Source organism: Nuphar pumila, chromosome 8 (genome assembly GCF_984573655.1).
Source record: "Nuphar pumila chromosome 8, dmNupPumi1.hap1.1, whole genome shotgun sequence".
Classification (NCBI taxonomy): domain Eukaryota; kingdom Viridiplantae; phylum Streptophyta; class Magnoliopsida; order Nymphaeales; family Nymphaeaceae; genus Nuphar; species Nuphar pumila.
This window is the reverse complement of record NC_143256.1, coordinates 95,767,347-95,791,142: the sequence shown is the minus strand read 5'-3', so window position 1 is coordinate 95,791,142 and position 23,796 is coordinate 95,767,347. Positions and strand designations below refer to the sequence as shown.

At 37.6% G+C, this 23,796-nt stretch overlaps 1 protein-coding gene across 1 annotated transcript; it reads left to right on the top strand.

The window, feature by feature from the left end:
- Positions 1-15,382: 15,382 nt before the first annotated feature.
- On the top strand, positions 15,383-23,385 carry LOC149830026 (palmitoyl-acyl carrier protein thioesterase, chloroplastic-like). The gene is made up of 7 exons (XM_090016264.1): positions 15,383-15,785; positions 16,820-17,544; positions 17,637-17,770; positions 21,198-21,311; positions 21,973-22,144; positions 22,445-22,513; positions 22,835-23,385. Exons 2-7 carry the CDS (start codon positions 16,996-16,998, stop codon positions 23,048-23,050), a joined length of 1,254 nt encoding a protein of 417 aa, XP_089872390.1. The 5' UTR covers positions 15,383-15,785; positions 16,820-16,995; the 3' UTR covers positions 23,051-23,385.
- The last annotated feature ends 411 nt before the right edge of the window (positions 23,386-23,796 follow it).

Below are 23,796 nucleotides of genomic sequence, written 5' to 3'. Positions count from 1 at the left end.
ATGATTACAATATGAATTAATAATTGAGAATTACAATGTTTATGATAATGTAATTCATAGTAACTTGTATATTATAATGTTTATTAATACAATAAATACATACCAATATTGCTCTCACCTTCTCTAATACAAACTCTCCCATGCTCTTATGTTTATGTGTTTCAACAAACACATCCTTGTAAGGCACAATGCCTCCTTTTTTAGCTTTCTGCAAGGTTAAATGATAAAAAAATCAATTAAAAATTATGCAGAAATACTTATAAATTTGATAATATATATATATATATATATATATATATATATATATATATATATATATATATATTGATGAGTTGTCATTTTCTTCTGGTGGTTCCTAAAAGTCCTAGATTCACCTGTGTGTAGATGAGCATCAGACATCTTCGCTCGGTTTTGTACAGCCTTTGCTGAGCGGTTTTGAAATTCATTGTTCGCCCACTTGTTGCACATTTCCTCCCAATAATCTCTCCTGATAGTAGAAGGGCCATGACCCTTCCACTACAGTGGATCATCTATCCCACCAGCTGCTTTTATTGTTGCAGTCTTCATATTATACATCATGCCAGCAAATTGATTGGCAGTCACCTTCTGTCACACTATCCTCGCATCATTCTTCTCGTTCGCAGTCGCAAAGCGATGCGAAGCCTACAAATACTTTCAGAAAGTTAACACATATGACTATAACAAAAAATTAAGTATGAAACACATTAGTTATGATAAACAATTGCATACCATGAATGAAGACAATAATCTGTTCAACATCTTCTTCAAGTACTCTTTACATTGAGCGATCGGTCCTGGAAGATGCTGCAGTAGTGACTTCCTAATTTCTCATACTACTTGTGGCTCGAACCTCGCGCTGCACATGAATTGATACACGTTAACAATCGACTATCGATATACACTATTTATAAGATAAGTATTGGATAAGTGATAACGAAATACTTACGGTCGACTATCGATATACAATATTTGAAAGAATCATCATGTGTTAGACTGAGAAGACCATGCATCTGGTATTGTCTTGTGACGTGTATGAATAGATGGTGTAGGTGGGTCATGTGCAGGCGAAACATCACCTATAGAAAATTGAGTTAGAAATTCACACAATGCACATTTAAACTAATCAAGTATACAATTAGTTAAATGATATACCTATCGAAGTAGCCCATGAAGATGAAGGTTGAGGCTGGCTACCACTGGGTGCTCAACCATTGTGACCTCCACGAACCATATTCTAACAAATAAAAGTTTTATTTGGATCAGTTACACAACTTTATATCTTCATGGATACATAATCAAATCAAAAATAACTTCATGCAATACATTCAAACATTGCAATACATTGCAAATCATTCAAATCATTTACATCAAACATTGCAATACATTCAAATCATTCACATCAAACATTGCAATACATTCAAATCATTGCAATACATTTCAATACATTCAAATCATTTAAATCATTCGCATCAAACATAAGGTATGTATTACAAAATATATTTTACTAGCTCGAGTATGCTTGTTCATCACTTGTTTGACTTTCATATTCTTTTTCTTCCTCCTCCTTCTCTTTGTTCTCTTCTTCATTGGGCGCCCATCCACTTAGTATATCATTTGGATCACATTCTTCCATATGTGTGCCATCGGACAATAGAGATGTGACATGTAGACCACATGTGACATCGTGACCATAAGAGAAGTCATACATATCATCTGATTGATAGTAATCACCCTCTTCAACAATCTTGTCTTCTTGTAACTGATCATACTCGGGGTATAGTTTAGACTTCACCTTGCAAACTGCCTATCATTCATTTCTATCTGACTTCCTTGTATTCGGATATGAAATATAGTAAACTTGTTGAGCTTATGATGCTAATATGAATGGTTCATATGTTTCAAACCTTGATTTATGATTCACCTCCACAATGCCTAAGGCTTTGTCGACTCTTATTGTTGTGGGATCAAACCAATGACACTTGAATAAAGCTACCCGGTTATTTATGCCTAAGTAAGTCAACTCTATTATTTCTTCTATAACACTATAGTAGTCAAGTTCATTTTCACCGTAACTGCTACCCTTGACACACATGCTACTATTTATTGTTGACTTGTTTACACCGTAGTCTTCTGTATGGAATCGATAACCATTTACGATGTATCTATTGTAATATTTTACAATTTTGGTCGGACCATTTTGTAAATCACATATTTCTTGGTCATTAACATCACCATGATGGACCTATAAGCATAAACAATGATTGTAAACATAACCAATTAAGTAACATATTATTGTTTACACGAAAAGAATGCATGTCATCGTTCTTACCAACTCTTTCAACCATGCCACAAACTTATTTTCACGTTCTTTTTGTAATTCTGAATTAGTGAGATGGGGAAGTTCTCTTCGCAACTCCAGATCAAATCGTCTGCACTTAACAAATAATTATATTACCGAACCATATACGTAGAGAACTTAGTATAACATATTATGTATACTTACTCAATGTAGGGGTTGATCTCAGAGCAATTAAAAAGGATATAGATTTGTATTGCATCTTGCTCTCGATCTTCCAAGAGTCTTGATTGACAACTGCCAAAGGTATTTTCAAGTGGTTTAAATATCGATAGTTTGTCAGCCACAATAACTTGTTCTCCATCATCATTACGAGGTAGGCAAGTGTAACGTGTTAGAATGTATGGTTCAAAGTATATAGATGAGAAATTTGAAATCTCTTCTAAAGTGTACGCCTCACAAATTAAACCCTCCACTCTTGCTTTATTCCGAACCTTTTTTTTTAGGTCAAACGTGCATCTGTCAACAATATACATCTCGTAATATAATAAATTTCTAATAGCATTAGAGAGAAAAATATAAAAAAAATTACCTTTCAAATGGGTACATCCATCGATATTGCACAAGACCACTAACCTTAAGTTCATATGGCAAGTGTATGATCACATGTTCCATAACGTCGAAAAATGCTAGAGGAAATATCTTTTCTAGCTGACAAATAATAGTGACGACAGAATCCTCTAGATTCTTTACCTCAGTTACTACAACTTCCGATGCACACAATGTTCTAAAAAATTGACTCAACTCGGATAATATCCCCCATATAAGTTTGTCTAACATATCATGGAATGCTAGGGCAATCAACCATTGTATGATAACATGACAATCATGGTTCTTCAACCTATATAATTGTCTCTTGTCTATCTTCACAGCCTGAGCAATGTCAGAGACATATCTATCTGAAAATCTCAACTGTCTCAACCAGTGACATACCTGTTTTGCTTGATCTGGTCCAAGCATGTACCTTGCCTTTGGTTTCAGTACTTTGCCATTATACTCTTTGAGTTTCAATTCTGGTCTTTTACATATTACTTTTAAATCCATACGGACCTTCGAATTATCCTTTGTTTTCCCTTTGACATTCATTACTGTATTTAACACATTATCAAACACATTTTTCTCCATATGCATCACATCAAAATTTTGTCGTATCAATAAGGTCAGCCAATGTGGTAGTTTTCAAAATATAGATTTCTTTGTCCAATTATAATCCTTCTCAAATCTAAGGAAGGGCCTCACACTATAGGCATTTGTCAGTCTATATGGAAAGTATCGCAATCGTCTTAAAATCTCTATGCCAGACAACCGTGTAGGTGAACCTTCTATTTTGATTGTGTCTGCTTTAAACGTATTCATTTGTCGTCGGAACGGATGGTCGCTGGGTAGAAATCGACAGTGACAATCAAACCAACATGATTTCCTTCTATGCGTCAATCTAAAAGATTTTGTATCCTCCATGCAGTACGAACATGCCAACCTTTCATGTGTGCTCCAACCAGATAACATACCATATGCAGGGAAGTCACTAATTGTCCATAGAACAACCTTTATATTGAAGTTTTATTTTTTGTGGACATAGTACGTGAGAACACCGTCATCCCACAGTATTTTTAGTTCATCAATCAATGGCCTTAAATATACATCAAGATTTTTAGCCCGGAGACGTCGGGTCAGGGATTAATAGAGACAAGAAAAGATTTTGATGCTTCATACACAAGCTTGGAGGAAGGTTGTATGGGGTGACAAATACTGGCCAACACGAGTATGAGGTTGATCTACCCCCAAATGGATTAAATTCATTTGTACATAAACCGAGCCTAACATTTCTCACTTTCATTGCAAAGCTCTGATGAGTACGATCAAAGTGCTTCCAAGCTTTCGCGTCAACAGGATGTGTGATCTTGTCTTTATCATGTCGAACTTTATTTATATGTCATCTCATGTGTGTAGTTGTCCTCAAAGACATATACAATCGTTGCAATCTAGAGGTGAGAGGGAAGTAGCGGAGCGACTTGTATGGTACTTCTTTTGACCTCGTACTACCATTGCCTCTTGTCTTTGGCTTGAACTGTGGATGCCCACATGACGGATATGATCTGTTATTTTCTTGATGTTTGAAATATAACATGCAGTGATTTGGACAAACATATATCTTTTGATACCCCATACTTAAAGCGTTGACATACTCTTCACAATAGAGCACCGACAGTCAAAACATGATTGACTCAAATTATACTCGGACTTCAAATTCATTATTTGAAGAACTGCAGACAAGATAGTGTGACTCTTGCAACCATTCCAAAGTGGCTCATCAGCATCTCTAAGTAAATCATAAAATCTACTAGTTGCATCGTTTGTTGCTTCTTTCTCTACCCCAGTTGGTACATCACTAAGACCCATAATAGAACCCAGTTCTGGTTCTGCGACATCAAATATCAAATCCACATATGGATTATCGTGCACCACATCCACCCGTGCGTCAAAATTGTTTCAAAATTTTTCACCATGAAGCGTCTAATTCTGATAATCACTCATAAAACTCTTCCTGTATAGCTGATGTCTAACACAGTGAGGTTCTACAAATCTATTGTTCTTACACATCGTGCAGGGGCACCTGATTCGACCCGTGGGATCCACTGTATTGACACTTGCAATTGCAAATTCAATAAAATTGTCAACACCATCCATATATTCAAGCGATACCTCATTGTCAACTATCCTACGGTACATCTATTCACGGTTTGCAGCCATTTTATCCTTTGATGGTAAAGATATTATCCTAACAAGTTAAAAAAGAATCATAAGAATGTTATGATGAAGAAAATATATAATTTATCATGCATTCATGGTGAATATAATGATTTGATATATATCACATACACACACACACACACACACACATATATATATATATATATATATATATATATATATATATATATATATATATATATTATGTCATTCAATCACAAGAATTATGATGCATACATTGATAACTTAATATTTTCATGTGCAAAACCATTCATTTGAAGCATGTTTGAAGCATTGATAACTTATCATTCATTTTCATGTGCAAACCCATTCATAACACGATACATTCATTAGAAGTATTTTTCATGATACAATTTCACATGGAAGGTATAATCAAATTGAAAATAACTTTATGCAAGCATGGATACAGTCACATTAAACATAGCAATACATTCAAATCATTCATATCAAAACAATGTCAAGCATGTACCTGCACCAAACACACTCTAATATCCCGCTAATTACTACCATGACTAGCATGGAATCCAAACTCCAAAAATAAGAACACTTCTATTTTCATATATTAAAATCATGCTCAGCATGATCTTTGAACTTCATCAAAGCAGTCCTAAATATCTACAACTAAGTGAGTGTGAACAGAAAAGTGTTGCATCCAAGAAATTAAATAACTTATGATGTGATTGTATCACTTACTCACCACGGGTATTTAGCTGATTTGCATTGCTTTTGCCTTTGCATTTTTTTCCCGAGTAACAGATTCTGGTATATTTAGTTGTAAGTAACATATCCAGATGAATTTTATACTTTATACACGATATCAAGCCTAATTGAGTCCATAAATTTCATACGTGTGTAGGCGATGCAGAGCTTGGGTCACGGGGCACAAGCGGGATCCATTGCAGAATCTGCAGGAGACACTATGTTAAAATAAAGTTTATTGCCCGATGACAAGGGAGGTGACGCCCCCTGTTGAAAATGAGCCCGGACAGAGAGATGCGGCCCTTTACTGAAAGCGAGACAGGCAGGGGCACTGCCTCTGCCGGTAATAAGGTCAAGGCAGAGAGTGAAACCCCCTGCTGAAACATTCACAGGAGGCAGGGGTGGGACCCCCCAAAGGGAAGCATCGGGAGGCAGTGGTTGAGACCCCTATCAGGAATCAATCACGAGGCAAGGGGGTCATGCCCCCTGCCGAGGTAAAATAGTAGAGCAGGGGGTTCTGCCCCCTGCTGGAAAAATAGACAAGGGGCAGAGGGTTTCTCCCTCTGGCGATCATAACGCGGACAGGGGGAAGAGCCCCACTACCAAAGAAGTCAAGAGGACAGGGGGCAAAGCCCCCTATCGACATTCGAAAGGACAGGGGTGAAGCCCTCTGTCCTATTGGAGAAAACAAGAGGACAGGGGCAGAGCCCTCTGTCCTGCCGAAGAGATCAAGGGCAAGGGGAGGGCCTGGCAGAGGCGATCGGGGCCTCTACCAGCCTCTGCCAACTACATAGGGGTGGGGAGGGCCCGGTAGAGGCTGTCGGGCCTCTACTGACCCTCTGACAACCATAGGGGGAAGGGGGAGGCTCTGACAGAGGTTGGCGGCCCTATGTCGGATCTTCGGTGACACTGATTTCAAGGGAAAACAACAAGGAGGAAAGAGGGAGGGTTACCTACGGGAGGCACCGACGATCATCGCGGGCAGGGTCGATGCGGTGAGAGCAGGTTGGGATCGTCAGCTCACCAGAAATCACAAAGGGGAAGCAACAAGAGAGAGAACGGGAGAGGAAACAAGAGAGGAGGTCGCAACTTGGGTCCGCTTCTGCAACCACTTGAAAGCTCAGGGGGGGGGGGAGCCGTTTCAGGAAACCCCGAAGGGGTGAGGTTGGAAGGGGGTTGCCGGACGGGGCTCGCCGGCCAAAAAAATGATGAGAGCGAGAGAGAGAGGGGAGCAGAGTTGAGAGGGGGGCTGAGTCGAAGGGGGAGGTCGACGGGCGGCGGGCGATGAGCGAGGGATGAAACAGAAAGGGAAAGAAAGGGACTCGCATTAGGGTTTTATAGGAGAAATTAGCGACGGAACAATTCTGTCGCTACTTGGTGACAGAGTAGCGACAAAAAATTTCTACCGCTGATCCATCGCTAAGTTGCAAAGGATCTTGAGAGTAAATTTTTTTGTCGCTAATCCATCGCTAATTAGTGACGGAATTAACGATGGAAGTTTTTTCGTCACTAATTTCGTAAATAATCTGAATTTTAGCGATGGATAGTTTTCTCTAGTTGATTCGTCGCAAATTTGTGATGGATTATTTCCGTCGCAAACTTCTATCGCTAATTAACATGTTCCTTGTAGTGTTAGAGCTTAGTGAATCTAGTCAGATCCTTAACTAATTGAAACTAATTGGTTCTAATCAAGTGTAACGGCTTGCTAAATTTAACTCAATATAGCTATTGTGTTGTGGTATATAGAGGAGCTCTTACATTTGTAATTTTTCATATCAGTCCACATAATTTTTTTTTGTAAAAAAAAATAGATTTATCATCTCAATGATCAGCCCTAGCACGACTAGGGACTGATTCAATGCTTATTTACACACATATGTAGGACTGGTCAGAGTATGGATCAGTCCATGCATACAACCATTGGTTTCATTATTTCTCTATCAATCCAACGTATTATGGGTCTGAACTGATATTGAATCCATCATTAATTAGGATTGACATTCAGGTTCAGATCTATATGCATCTGAAGTATGCTCATGCACACAAGTTGAGCCTACAGGTATTGGGTTACAACCCCTAACTCATAAAAGTCGAATCTAATACTGAAGTTGCTTGATTCACACGAGCCAGTCAGATCCTATGGTAGGTTCCTTCTCTAGCATCCTCGCCTAAACCTTCAATGGAGGTCGACCCTTCCTTAGGGAGAAGAAGAAGAAGAAGAAGAGCAAGGGGGAAAGAGAATTGAAGAGAGAGAGTGAACAAGCCAACTAGGAAGGGGGTGTGTGTGACCCCTTTTTTATACTTTCTTTTTTTTTTCAACCTAATTCCAGCCCAAACCTACTTTCTAAAAAAATTCAAATCCCTAGGGGCCCTAAGTCAAATAACCTTTCTAATAGTTTTTAGAAGGTTTTAGATTTTAAGTGTAAAGACTAGGAAAGCTAAATCCCTTGTTGATTTACCTCATAAAGAGGTTCCAACTAATGTCAAGGGGCCCACCATAGTGATATCCCTTTCCTATTGTCTTAAAAATATATAAGTTCAAGAAAAAGCCAAAATTTTCTCCTAAGCTTAAAATAGGTAACTTTTGAATTCCTTGACTTAGGTTTAAGGGAGGTTCCTTAATACCAAAAATTTCATATTCTCTCATTATTTTAGTCAAGGTAAAATACCCATTGGGCCTGACCCACATAAGGGGGACGTCCATCCCATGGACTCCTACTTATCCTATAAATTATAATTTAGTTTGATTTTCCATTCCATGAATTTAATTCTAATTAATTTCTCATATAAGTTGCTCTTTTGGATTTCAAATCCAATTGGGATCTAAACTCATTTAAAAAATCCAAATCCAAATTGCATATGGTTTTAGCCTTTATTTATGCATATTAGCATATGACATAGTGATAATGATGTATGATATGAGCATGTGTGTGGCTTGGTATGAACCTGGGTTCGGTGGAACCTATGGGTGTCTGTGGTGCACCAAAGACAGAAAAGATATTTATGCACATAATCACATAATTGCCTCGGGGAGGCCGAACTCACATTGTGAACTGTGGGTATCTGAATGGGTCAATATAGACTTGATTATGGAATCTTCAGTGGGGAGATTAGGCTTGTGAGCCCGGGTGCGTGTGTTGTGAGCACATGTAATTTAATTTATGAGTTTAATGATTAAATAACACCCATGACCCATTCGAAACGAGGTCCTTTAGACTTGGGCTTCCCTATCTCCGGTCGTAGGGGGTCCAGACTACCAGGTATTCTAGATGGTATATCCAAAATCTCTACAGAGTAGGAATTGATTTCGCACAGAACTACTGGGAGTTTCTCTCAATTACGGACTGCTCCAGTGTAACCTCAATATGAGGTTGTAGATTCTTCAATTCAATAAAGTTAATAAAATGCATGGCATAATATACCCCTCATTAGATTGATTGAATCAAAGTTAAAAACTCAGAAGTGTACCTTCGAGAGGAAAGAAAAGTAGAACATAAGAAATCAGAATAAAATCATTGTAATATTTCAGTTTGTGCATAAATTGTTATGTTATTGAAATGATGCATTGTAGCATGTTTATCATGTAATATGAATGCAAACATGGTTAGTTATGTAGATGTGATTTATGCTTAATTCTGATATTATGATGTTGTATGATTTAGATGTCTGAAAATGTGCCAATGTTTATTTCTATGGTTGAAATATTTGTGTTCATGTATTTTGGTAATTACCAACTGAGGCTGTGAACTTATTCATCTACTTATAATATTTTAGGTAATGAGTAGGCTGAGGGTGATGACAGTTAGCTCGGGATGGCACCAAGAGGGTCAAAGTTCTTTAAAGCTTTTAGAGGACTTAATATTTTTATTATTTAGTTATTTGATTAAGTCATGTAAACTCTGATAATGTTAAGACTAGTATTTGATTTATTTTTAATGCAGACTATGGATTGATTTAATTATTCTAGCCTTACTTGTGTGTCTGTTGTATCTGTAACTTGATCAAGGCTTGAACCGTAATTAAAAAGAGTTTTTGTTGTGTTTCTTAAAAATCGTGTAAAGGGGTTCAAAAAAAATATTTCCTAAATTTTTGGTTTCAAAATTTGGGGCGTTATAATTTAGAGCACTTCCTGAGGCGGATTTTTCAAAGATGTGTGAGAGGGAGAGGGGGGCTCCCATATAATATAAAATTAGAAACTTTCATAGAGAGTCCAAAACAAAGTTGGTTGACTCTTTAGAACTTCAACATCTCGTAGCCATGGTTACCAATTGATGTTTGCTACACTGTATATGCTATTTTGGAAATTTCTATTACAGGCTTCGTGTCATACTTGAAAGTATTATTTAATGATTGTTAGCAACTCATACACAATGATTGCTTTATTATTGTTTCTTTTCTTCTTCTTTTTTGTTTCTATATGGAGTCTCCCTAATACGTATTTGATTTGGAGGGTTTCTAGTTTTTTCTTATTTCTTGCCCTCCTTTAAATAGGTATCTTATGTAGCTTTCGTTTAGGATGTTTTTGCTTTTAAGTTAGGATTCCAACTAAAGTATTTTAATTATGACCCCACTTAGACTTAATTAATCAATGTAATTAATTATTGCTTATGAAGGTAGGTGTCTTCTTAAAATTTTCAGAATTTTCAAAGTAGATGGTGGTTTCCAAGTAGGATGGGCCGACATAGAGGGACGTCCCATCCTCTTGGACCCTTTCTTAGCAATTAACTCAATTTAGATTTCAAATTCCATTCCATATATTTCTATCTTGAACTTCAAATCCAAATTGAGATTTGAATCTATTTAGGTATACCCACATCAAATCCATATCTATACTCAATAATTAAAATCCAAATCCAAATTCACATTAAATTGAACCCGAATTAAATTAAATTCTAAATGTAATTTAAATCCAATTTAACTTTGAATTTAAATGTAATTTCAGCCCTTATTTAAATTTTGATTCTTTTTATTATGCAAATTCAATCTCAAGTTAGCATTATTTAAATGTCTAATTTTTACTTAATTTAGAATATAAAATTATATTTTTAGTTATTTATTAATTACCAAAACATCACAAGTATTACATTCAAATTCAACATAGATTCATATAATTCTATAATTAAAATTCTGAATTGAAAATTAATTTAATTATAGTTTAGATGAAAATTTGAATCAAATCCAAATCCAATTATAATATCAGACATCCATTTATTAAATCTGAATTAAATCTAATTCAAATTTAAATTCCAAAAATTAAAATCCCAATTATATAAAACTCCAAGTTCAAACCACTCTCAATTCATATCCAAACTAAATTGAAACTCACAATTCAATTCACAATAAACTCTAAAATTAGATCCAACTTAAATCCAGATTAAATTTGATTAAAAATCTAAACCCAATTCAAAATAATTTTTCAGCTTGAGATTCATCCCAAATCCATTAATTAAACTATCTTTAAATTTTAAGTGAAATTCAAGTCTATTTTAACTTCGTATCTAGTAAATTTTCAAACTCTACTCAAATGGTAATTTAACATGTAATTTAAATTCTACGTTGACATTAAATATTAAAAATCTATATATTATTATTTATTTAATTCCAAAAAAACCATGGTCGTTACATTAGGTGAATAAAAAGAAACTCAGATGTACTAGCAATTTCTTTAAAGTTATGCATTTTATCTTAAATATTTGAAAGTTGAAGTAGCTAAATGTGAACTTGACATACATTAAACACCTGTATGTAAATTATCCTTAAAAAAAAGTGCCTTAGTCGGTTGTATCTGATAATGTTGACACTAAAAATTATTTTTGTTTAGGGCCCAAACCGGGTGCAAGAAATTGACACTTTACTTATTTGACCATGCATAGCCAGGTTTTCCTAAGAAAGAAAGCCATGCTCATTGCTCACATCACATAGCCTAAAGAATGAAATTTCCTTTACACTTTCATAGAAAAAGTAAAAAGACAATCCTACAATTAAATATTTATTGAGTGGTGGCAATTTTAAAGACTGATTGGAGAATCTCTTTTGGGATTGTAGCTCATCACACAAGATACGTTGCAGATTCTCAAGAATAAAAGCGTTTAGATCCGGGTCAGACCCGGTCCCGGTCTTTGAAGGCCAGGCATTTTGGTGAGGTAGGTCATTTGGCATATGATGCACCACCTTTCATGGCAAAAACCACCAACTGGGTCAGCAATAGACACGTAGCCTGATCTAGCCTTCGATGCCAACGTTTTAGGGTCTGTTCTCATATTGCCATTGCCTTAAAGAGATCAATTGATCTGCCAAATCACTTTTAAAAAGGTGATTTGGCATCCTCACCGTCCACCATGTACGGACCACGAGGTCCTTGTGGGATCAAGCGATGAAGATGTCAAAGTGATCTGACAGATCACCTGATCTGCTCTCGCCTTAAGGTGTTTTGGATATCTCTGATCTCAGAATTGTTGCGTGGTTTAAAAACTCATGATATGAGATCTTAGGATCTTATATCATGGATCTGCGGCCTGAACCCCCTCAGTTCGGGCTAGAAATCTTGAACTCGCAGCGCGAAACGGACCCCGTGCTAGATCCAACCTTGAACCGCGCATCTATGCTATTCAATCACTGCCTTACTGATCCAACATGGTCAGATCCGACTTGGTTCAATTTGGATCTGAAATCCAAATGGACTTGTCTTTGATGTTGTGATGCTGTGATGTTCAGAATACTTTTGGTAACTGGACCGGGATCAAATGTTGGAGTCCGAGAGCCTAGAATATCCAGACTGCGTCAGCCCTTCAAAGCTGTGTGGGGCCCATATGCATGTGACAAGGACTGTGAGCTGCTAACTGTTGTGCCCAGTCCACTCTGGCTGCTTCATGCATGGGTCCCACAACACATGGTGGGCTCCCCGTTGGTTCAAAAGTTTAGGAAAAACTTTGAACCACAGCAGGTGATCTTCTCCTTCAAATCAGTTTGGGGACGGCATCCAAATTGTGTGCAGTATATCCAAATCCAAATCTGGAATAGAATGAGATGCCAATCCAGTAGGGTTGTGTCTAGATCCGAAACATTCATCTAAATCTGGATCGGGTAAAGGAAAGGTAAAAGGAGTTTTTTACATGAAAAAGTGTAAACACGGATTTGATGCAAGTCCTAACATAGACCCAACATAAAATATCGATCTGAATCTGAAGACAATATGATTAACCAAATCTAAACCTGATCAAAATGCACATTTGGATCTTTTTTAAAGATCCACATTTAGTGAAGGAGATTTTGGAGATAAAGACCTCGAAAACTATATAAGCAGCAGAGTAGGCTTTATTTTAAAATTCAAATTCTGTTGTAAAAAGTCATTTTCTTTTGTGGATCCACTCGGACCTGAAAAGTGGAAAAGAGAACCGTTGCTCAATTGTGCTTTTGGGCTCAGATCCATGTGATCCCTAACCCATAACAAACCCGATAGGGGCCAAACTCACTCGGATCCAATGAGATCCACAAAAGCAATCCCCATTATATTTGGACTCGTTGAATTTTATTCGGATCTGACCCGTTGGGACAATATCCAAATAAACACATAAACAGAAGAGGGGGGACGACATGTGAGGACCTAACCCCAGCCAGCTTTCTATGTAAAGCAAAAAAAAAAAAAAAACTTTTATATCAAAACCAATTTAAAACTACAAAAATAATTTAAAAACCTCTTTAATTTCAACCTTTTAGTTCATCATGGCCTCCATCTTCTTCTAAATTAATAATTAAAATTTTTGGATAATTTTTTAAAGTTTCACCAAATATGAAGATTATATGTTCATGACTACCGAGGTGGTATCCCCATGTGGTCAGTGGTGTCCTGTGGCTATATATATATATATATAAAGGGGTACTTTCTAGGGATGGCAGTGGACCTAAGCGGGGGGACAAGGTCTCCACTCCCAGCCCCATTTCAAAATCTGAACCTTCATCCCCGCATATCCAGGGGCATCCATGTGACTGCTTACCCTTTTGTCCCAGGTTCGAATCCCACCAGTGTGCTGGTTCCTTCAACTGGTGTGGGTTCTGTAAGGGCCTTGATGACTCCACCCGAAGTTTACCTTGCGGGGGAACGAGCCTGTTAAATGACCTGGTTCTTGGTGAGGGCTCCTTGTCATCAAATAATAATAATAATAATAATAATTGCATGTCCAGGGACATCAATGATCCATGTGGCTGCTGGGTTCTTTAATTCGTCATAGCTGACTTATAAAATTTATGGGGGCGTAGAGGATAATAAGTTTATAACGCCCGAGGCAATTGCTACTAAGACATGATTGCTGGTGTATGAATTGCATGCTTTCTTTTTTATTTCATCGAACGGTTGCCTAAGATGTAAGATTGGAAGTTTGTATATCAAAAGTTTATTAGAAATGTGTCATCATGGATGGTAGAAGAGAAGGGCTTAGTCCATTTTTATACATGCTTATAGCATAACTCTCCTTACACATCTGATGTTGGATATCATTGTCCAATTCATAGTTGCCAGAAATGGGTACGGAGAGTGGTAATATATATATATATATATATATATATATATAAAGGGGTACTTTCTAGGGATGGCAGTGGACCGAAGCCGGGGGACAAGGTCTTCACTCCCAGCCCTCATTTCAAAATCTGAACCTTCATCCCCGCCTCCATTCCTGTACGGGGATGGATTTTAACCTCCACCCCCTTCATCCCCGTTTCATGTCCTCCATCCCCGGTCCAAACGGGGGGTGAGGCAGGGCGGAACCCTGTTTCCCCTCGGTCTACAGTGATCCCTTAAAGGATTGGGAAAAGGGGGGATGGACGGGACAGGGCGAGAGAAAGCATAAGTTCATCCCTGCCTCAATCTTCCCACCTGAATAAATTTTAACCTTCATCCCCGTCGTCCCCGGGTCCACTGCCACCCCGAGTACTTTCTTTCATAACTGGAAGTAATACTTTAGCTTTAGACTTTTTGAGCTAAAGTGAAACTGACTCGTTTAAAAAAGAAAAGAAAAAAGTATTGTTTCAAAGCTAGGAACAGTAGGATTTAAATCTTAACCTGATTGCTTGCAATCCCAACAATTCAACTGTTTATTTTACTGTAATATTTGCTCAGGAAGGATTTGAGATTCAGTGCTTATTTACATTGATTCCCGTTGAGACAGAAAATATGAAAATCATTTCAACATTTTGAAAAGCACTGTAGATATATTAAGATAAAAAAATTGCGGGCCATTTTTAAACCACTCATCCTTCAGAGGAAGCAGATCAGGTCATGCTGAAAATGAGCGTTTTTGCTCATTCGGACATCGTGACCGTCTGTTTGCATTTTGGATGAATGCCACGTGGTTTTATTGACTTTTGAGATTTTTAAAATGCAAATCGGATGGCCACGATGTCAGCATGAGCAAAAATGCTCATTTTCAGCATCACCTGATCTGCTTCCTCCTTCAGAGGGTTCGAGGAAAGAGAGAGGGGGGGGGGGATTTATTAAAAAAAGATGGTATAAAAGGGGGTCCAGGCCAGCGAACAACTGCCATCCAACACGAGAGAGAGAGAGAGAGAGAGAGAGAGAGAGAGAGAGAGAGAGGGAAGCACGCTCTCTCCTCTCTGTTGTCTATCTGGAAGCCCCTGTTTTTCTAGGCCCTTCTTTCCCTTCACCTTTTTTTTTTCTAAAGTCTCCTTCCTTCGTCGTCTTCTTCGGGGTTCCCTTTCCTCTTCTCTTTTATCTGGAGAAAACTATCCCTAAGTCCTTCATTTGCTCTCTGCATTTTCCTTTCTCTCTTTCTTGAAAGGCGTAAAGCGGATTGGCTGCTACGGAAGGAAATGTAAAGAAGCAAACCGCAAAAAAAAGGGAAAAAGGAAGATCTTCGTTCTCTCTTTCTCGATCGATCTAAGCCAGGAGGAAAACCAATAAGAGGGACGACGGAAGAAGAAAGAGGTACGGTTTTTTATTCTCTCGTCTCTTTTTTTTATAGTTTTTCTTATGGATTTCTCTTGAAAATTTCGGATTTTTAATTCTGATTTGCGTACTTGTTTCTTCTGATCCTTGGTCCGAAAATTCTGGGATTAAAGGCGTTTGGATTCTTCGTTTTCTTCTTGTTTTAGACGACTTAGAGTTTTTTCGGCCCTAAAAAAAGTCTTTTTCTTTTTTCTTTTTTTCTTTTTTTCTTTTTTTCTTTTTTTCTTTTTTCCTTTTTTTTTCTTTTTTTCTTTTTTTCCTTTTTTCGTTCTTTCCTTACATTTTTTGGTTATCTTCCGCTGTCTAAGTTCGAAAGCAAACGAAAGATGCGTTTTTTTTATGAAATTAGTTTAAAAAACAGGCACGTTTTCAAATTCATCCCGCCTTTCTTTTCCTTTTTCATTTTTTCAAAATACTCGCCTTTGTTAACTTGTATGTATCTTATGTCTTCATGATTTTCTTTTTTTCTTACATTTTAGGTTTTGTATATCTTGATTATTTTCTTATTGATACTGGAGAACCCGTATCATGTTTTCTTTTCGTATTTCCAGAAGAAAAAAATTAGAAATCGTATGGAAAAGAAAATTTATGTTTTTTTACTATCCGTAAGTCTTTTGTTGAAGTTTTTCTCTCATTAAAAAATTCAGAAATATGAAGAAAAAAAACAAGGTTCACATGATCGGTTCTATTTGTTGATTTCTTTTTGTTTAATTGTAAATAAACGTTCTTTCATTTTTATTCTCAAAGATTTTGATTTTCGTTTCTTTCTTTTTTAGTTCTGATAAAAAAAAAATCCGCTCTTAAAAGTTGCTGATTTTCTTCCGATCTGTTCTTAACAAAATGTACTGTTTTTAAAATTCCTGGTTGCAATTTTTCGAAGAATCAGCTAATCCTTTTGCTGATCTCTCTCTTTCTCTAATTGTTTTCTTCTTTGTGGGGGAGTTTTAGGTGTTTTGCATTGTTCTTCTAAGATCATTATATTCATTTTTTTAGTTTTTTTTTTTTGGTTGCAGGTGATCAGAGGTATTGTTTTTAGTCAGTACTCGGAAATGCTCTCTAGCTATTTGCAGAACTCCAAGGCAGATAAATTTCTCTTAATGTGAAGCAGGCCAGGGGGTGGGGGGTAATACTGATCGAGTACGCTGCAATTCCATGCTTTCGCTCTGAGCTGAATCTTGACACAAAAACGATGGTTGTCGCTGCTGCTGCTGCCATTTTTGCCGCTGCTTCGGCCTTGTTTTCATCGGATCCTCACCGTTCAAATCCCAAAGCCGTGCTTGCAGGTGGTCCTGACAATCTGGATGCACGTGGGATCAGACGAAAGCCGGGTGGTGTTGGAATTCAGGTGAAGTCAAATGCTAGTGCTGCTCCAAAGATCAACGGTAGCAAGGTGGCTCTCACAACATCGGACAGTGGAAAGGACTTCGGATTAAAAGCTGTGGAGTATGACGAGGTACCCTCATATTCATCCCCGTCACCACAAGCAAAGACAATTATCAATCAATTGCCGGACTGGAGCGTCTTGCTTGCTGCTATAACAGCAATATTTTTGGCTGCAGAGAAGCAGTGGATCAGTTTTGATTGGAAGCCGAGGAGGCCAGATATGTTGATGGATGCATTTGGTTTGGGAAGAATTGTTCATGATGGGTTCGCTTTTAGGCAGAATTTTCCTATTAGGTCTTATGAGATTGGAGCAGATCAGACGGCATCTATAGAAACCTTACTGAATCATTTACAGGTAAGAGCTAAGAAGAAAAACAATGATTAGAAATTTCAGATTTTTTCGTGTATCCTTTTCATGTTGATTGAATGATGCTCCCAATCAAATAGGAAACAGCTCTTAACCATGTGAAGTGTGCTGGACTTTTGGGAGATGGATTTGGTTCAACGCCTGAGATGTCTAGGAGAGATTTGATATGGGTTGTTACACGGATGCAGATTGTTGTTGATCGATACCCATCTTGGTATGTATCTAGGTTTTTTATCTAGTTCTGAATTCATAAACTTTATTTGATATAGTTTCCATCTTTAAAGCATTCAATTGATTGAAAGCTGGAGCTTGTGCCACAAAGTCCGTGTATACAGGCTCTCCTGATCATCAAGATGCCTGGGTTTTCATCATTGCTGACAGTATGTAGTTTTTGTCCAGATATCATACTTGATTTGGAAAGTCAACAATGGTACATCTATGAGATCACTTGTGGCATAAATATTTCTATCCCTATACTGCATTTGAAGCAGTTTATTTTCCCACATGTAAAGATTTTCTGGATCATGCTAATTGTAGATGATCCTAGGATAGACATAGGATAGATCCTAGAATTAAGTGGTGGGCACTGAAAGGAGCTAAACAAGGAATGTTTGTAGAGCAGGTAGTTAAGGAAGTTGATTGGTGTCTCGAGGAGGATTCAGAATCAATGTGGAATAAGATAGCGGGTGGTATGAGAAAAGTAGCTAAGGAGGTATTGGGTGAGTCTAAAGGCGGTGCACCACTAGGTAAGGATACATCGTGGTGGAACGAGGATGTCAAATTAGCTATTAAGGTTAAAAGAGAGTGTTATAGAAATCTAAGTAAGAGTCGTGATAATGAGAATTTGAAGAAGTATATGATAGCAAAGAAGGAAGCTAAAAAAGTTGTTCGAAACGCGAGGGCTAAGGTATATAAGGAGGTTTATGACAAGTTGGATACCAAAGAAGGCGAGAAGGATATTTATAGGCTTGCAAAGATGAGAGATAGGAAATCGAAGGATTTGGGTATGGTTAGATGTATCAAAGATGAAACGCAAAGGGTTTTAGTCAAAGATGAGGAGATTAAGGAGAGATGGAAAGATTATTTTGATAAGCTATTTAATGATAGTCATGCTCAAGATCTTGGAGACTTCTCCATTCCTTTTCATGAGATAAATCGTGACTTCATGCGCAAGATTCAAAAGAAAGAGATTGCAGAGGCTTTGAAGAAAATGAAATCAAGAAGGGCAGTTGGCCCAGATGGTATACCTATCGAGGCTTGGAAATGCTTAGGAGAGAAAGGTTTAGAATGGTTGACAAATCTTTTTAACTTGATTTGGCGAACAAATAAGATGCCTAATGAGTGGAGGAAGAGTACTTTGGTGCCTTTATATAAGAATAAGGGTGATATACAAGATTGCACAAACTATCGTGGTATAAAACTCATGAGTCATACTATGAAACTTTGGGAGAGGGTGATTGAGTCTAGGTTGAGGAAGGTTGTCATGATATCGGAGAATCAATTTGGTTTTATGCCTGGAAGATCAACTATGGAAGCTATACATCTTCTTAGACAACTTATTGAAAGATATAGAGAGAGGAACAAAGATTTGCATATGGTTTTTATTGATTTAGAGAAGGCATACGATAGAGTACCTAGGGACGTTCTCTGGTGGACAATGATGAAGAAAGGTGTTTCTCTCAAGTACATTAGTATAATTAAAGATATGTATGAAGGAGTAGTAACCAATGTCCGCACTTGTGGAGGGGTGACAACCAATTTTCCGATAACGGTTGGGTTACATCAAGGATCTGCTTTAAGCCCTTTCCTATTTGCGATAGTGATGGATGAGCTTACGAGATCAATTCAAGAAAATGTACCGTGGTGTATGTTGTTTGCTGATGATATTGTTTTGATTGATGAGTCTAAAGCTGGGGTTAATGCTAAGTTAGAATTATGGAGACAGACATTGGAAGCTAGAGGTTTTAAGTTGAGTAAGAGTAAGACTGAATATATGGAATGTCGGTTTAGTAAGCAACGAAGTAGTGATGGGAGTGTAGTGAAGCTTGGTGAGCAAGATATACCGGTGAATGATTATTTCAAATATTTGGGATCCATCATTCAAAAGTATGGAGAAATTGATGGAGATGTAAATCATAGGATAAAGGTTGGGTGAATGAAATGGAAAAGTGCTACTGGAGTGCTGTGCGATCGTAGAATGCCATTGCGGTTGAAGGGAAAGTTTTATAGGACGACTATTAGACCCGCTTTACTATATGGTACGGAATGTTGGGCTGCCAAGAGACATCATATTCAAAAAATGAGTGTAGCTGAGATGCGGATGCTTAGATGGATGTGTGGAAATACAATAAAAGATAAGATTCGGAACGAAGAGATACGTAAGAAGGTAGGTGTTGCACCCATTGAAAATAAGATGCGAGAGAATCGTTTACGGTGGTTTGGACATATTCGGCGAAGGCCTAATGATGCTCCAGTTAGAAGGTTGGAGAAATGGGAAAATATATTAGTTAAAAGAGGTCGGGGTAGGCCTAGGAAGACATGGATGGAGATGATAGGAAATAATATGAATGCTTTGAACCTCATCGAGGACATGACATTGGATAGAAATGATTGGAGGAGAAGGATTCATGTGGAAGACCCAAAATGAATTTCTTTTTTGGTTCATATCGCTGACCCCAATTGTTTTGGGATGAAGGCGTAGTTGTTGTTGTTGTTGTTGTATGCTAATTGTAGATGAGTTGTCTTGAGTGCAGTGCCTGTTCTTGTTCTGCTGGTATAAGTTAAAATGTCTATGCACATAAAAATTCTATTATGTATGTTTATGCTGCTTTATAAGTGCTAGGGGTGGCATATGTGGAGATGTGCCATAAAGGATCAACAAGCTTACATAGTTGATAGAACCTTCTTGATAAATGAGTTGGGAAAGTATGTGTATAGTATACTGGTACTACTCTTTGCATCACTCTGTTTTGCATCTTTTCTTCTTCCCTTTTTCCCTAATTTATGTGGATGCTTTGAAATTACATGTAGAGGATTTCTTCTACTTTGCTAGTTCTCCATGAAAACATGACACTCTTTAACTGTAATCTGAATGTTTTGGTTGCAGTCTTACGGGTCTAACTATATTTGAACCAAAAAATATCTGTATTTGAAATATGTAGGAAGTGGTTTTCTTCTGTTAAATTTTTATTTGCAACTGGTATCATAAATAGCATGCTAAGCATGACTGTGTAGTATTTATCTTCTTATAAGAATTTCCATCATAAATTGTGTAAGTATCAATAATTATCACACAAAGCATTCTTTTTTCTAGATAGGAATCTTTTGTTAAATCTTCCTTAATAATTGCCATAAAGTCAGATTTACTTGATTTATTTTTACTGATAGTGATGGAAGAATTAGCTACATTTGTGCGATATGATTCTGGAATTTCATTGGTAAAAATATTCTTGTAAATTTTTCATTAAAAGTAAAAAGGAAAAGGAGACTCCTTATAGATTGTGCATGCAGGCGATAGAAATTTACTTTGGCATACTTTGTCTTTTTCTAATGAATCACAAGCTTTAGTGCCTTTGACATATAGATGAAGATATTTTGTTTGCTTTATTTCAAATGGTTTAATTTACCTTCATATCTTTCAGGGGTGATATTGTTGAAGTGGACACTTGGGTTGGTGCATCAGGGAAGAATGGCATGCGGCGTGATTGGCTTGTACGTGACTGTCGGACTGGTGAAACTGTGACAAAAGCTACTAGGTCTGATATTTCTTCTTTTCTTAATTATTTAGGGTGGGGTTTCAGCAGCTAGATGTCAGAGTTGTCATAGAGAACTGAAAAGGCCTCCCATAGAGGATCGGGCTAGTGGTACCCCCGACGGAATTATCGTGAGAGTCTCTTGGATGTTGTTCATCAATGAGATGAATGGCATCAGAACATTGTTTTTTGCTGTGCGCTCAGCCATTTATTTTGCATGATCTAGATGCCAATCATTTTGAGCATGAATTCTTCTGAAATAAATTGTGGGGCCCATCTAGAAGACAGGCAATCCATCCGTGAGTGTCCAAGTGCCTTTCATTATTTACATGAAAGGCATCTTAGAGATCCATGATGGTAATCCGTCAGGGATACCCTGACCTGATCTGCTCTCATATTTGTTGATTGTGCTCCTGCATGTTTGAATTCTCGACAAACCAGGTTATATTGGCTCTTGCACTATATTGGTTATAGTGATATTGTAGCAATTGCTCCACTCGTGCTATTGTAAAATTGGCCAAATTACTATGGTTAAATTTGTTATGTGGCTGCTACAGATGGCACAACAAATAATTGCTATTCACTCACAATTTAATTAAGAGACAATGCGCTAGGTCTTCTGATCTGTACACAATCATCTAAATTAGTTTTGTTGTTTGTTCAGTGTCTGGGTGATGATGAATAAAAAAACAAGGAAATTATCAAAGATTCCGGACGAAGTGAGGGGAGAAATAGGGTCTTATTTTGTCAAAGATGCACCTATCATTGATGAGGATGGCAGGAAACTACCCAAGCTAGATGACGCAACTGCAGGTCATGTTCGAACTGGCTTAATGGTGAGTAGGATTTACAAAGTTGACATGGTTTCCTCCTAAAATCACTGTGATCTCCATAAGGTACAGTGTTCTGATTGTGGTCCATCCATGCCTGAGAATTGATTGCGAGACATGTTTTTTTGTCAAAGAAAGATCAGAATGACTGGGCACGGCTCTGGACATGACATGGCTTGATTTAGCAAGATATAGTCATTCCAAGTCAGTTTGATTTTACATCAATTTGTATCCATCATGTTATGAGCATATTTGGATAACCTCAGAATCTGGCTTTGACATGGCTTTTTCTCTCTAAAATTGCAGCCGCGTTGGTATGATTTGGATGTCAACCAGCATGTTAACAATGTCAAATACATAGGCTGGATACTTGAGGTAACCATCTCAATTGGATTTTTCATACTTTTAGTTTCTATATCACTTGACAATCGCATTTGTTGCATCTTAAGGAAGTGTTGACGCACTCAAAGTTCATTTTTTATTTGCCTGCTGAACTCTGGAAACATTTCAAGTTGATTATCTGCTTCTCCTTGAGCGTTGCATCTTCAGTTCTTGCGTGTTTAACCATGAACTTGGGGACATTTTTCTATTTGCAAGTACCACTTATCTGCTTGTTCTGAGCTCTGTGTGTATGTGTGTGTGTTGTGTGCCCGTGTGTGCATATTATTTATTGGTATTTTTGGTTGCTTTTTGTAGAGTGCTCCGATGTCAATTTTGGAGAGCCACGACCTATCTGGGATGACGCTTGAGTACAGGCGTGAATGTGTGCGTGACAGCAGTCTGCAATCTCTGACCAGCGTATCGGTTAAGGGCGAAGGCATGGAGTGCACCCACTTGCTGCGGCTAGAAGATGGGGCTGAGATTGTGAGAGGAAGGACCGAGTGGAGGCTCAAGCCCAAGACCTGCCCCTGACTATTGGTCAGGCTTCTGCTATCTCGGCCGGGGCCTCCACTTGACTTGTATTGCTGCAGTTTGCATTTGCTTTGTAGAATCTTACATTCCGTGTCCGTTCAGATCAGACATATTGTCACAGATGTCCGTTTTTCATTTTTTTTAATTGGTTGATTCTGTGTAATTAGTAGGTACTGCATTCTTTTTAGTATTTTTCTTGCTGAAGGATTTAAGGGGATGGAAAAATATTTATATATGTATTCATTTAGTTGGGAAGAAAGGTTAGTTGTTGCCTGAACTGGAAAAGGATGTATTCATGTATTTAAAGCTTGTGATTCATTTGTAACTTCATACTATTTATGTGCATTCACAGTTCAATAACTTACGGTTGACCTGTGGTAGAAAAAGTGCATTTTTACAACAAAGCTCATACAAACCTTACAAATCACCTGGTCATATCCTTCTTTACTAAAATGATGGGAGTATTTATGGAGGTACCATATTCCAACAATCTGTCCAAATACTCGTGGTAGAATTGGTGCAACTGCTGCTGACAAAAATGCATCTACTTCCGTCGAAATTTTTCTTTAGCCTGTTCTGCGAGTTCCACACTGCACGAGCATTAGAGCACGACAGTGCACGCATTCTCAAGGTTTCACGTTTGCAGCGCCCTGTGGAAATTAGATTTGTCTCAACATCCTGTAAATGTAAATTACAATCACAGCCTTTCTCAAGTTTTTTACAAAACATTAGCAGCAAGTTGTGAT

Excerpts from the sequence above, each read along its gene's own strand:
- LOC149830026 (XM_090016264.1), top strand. The coding sequence starts at position 16,996 with ATGGTTGTCGCTGCTGCTGCTGCCATTTTTGCCGCTGCTTCGGCCTTG. Across the intron at positions 17,545-17,636 it reads CCTTACTGAATCATTTACAG|GAAACAGCTCTTAACCATGT; the intron begins GTAAGAGCTAAG and ends CCAATCAAATAG. Across the intron at positions 22,514-22,834 it reads ACATAGGCTGGATACTTGAG|AGTGCTCCGATGTCAATTTT; the intron begins GTAACCATCTCA and ends TGCTTTTTGTAG.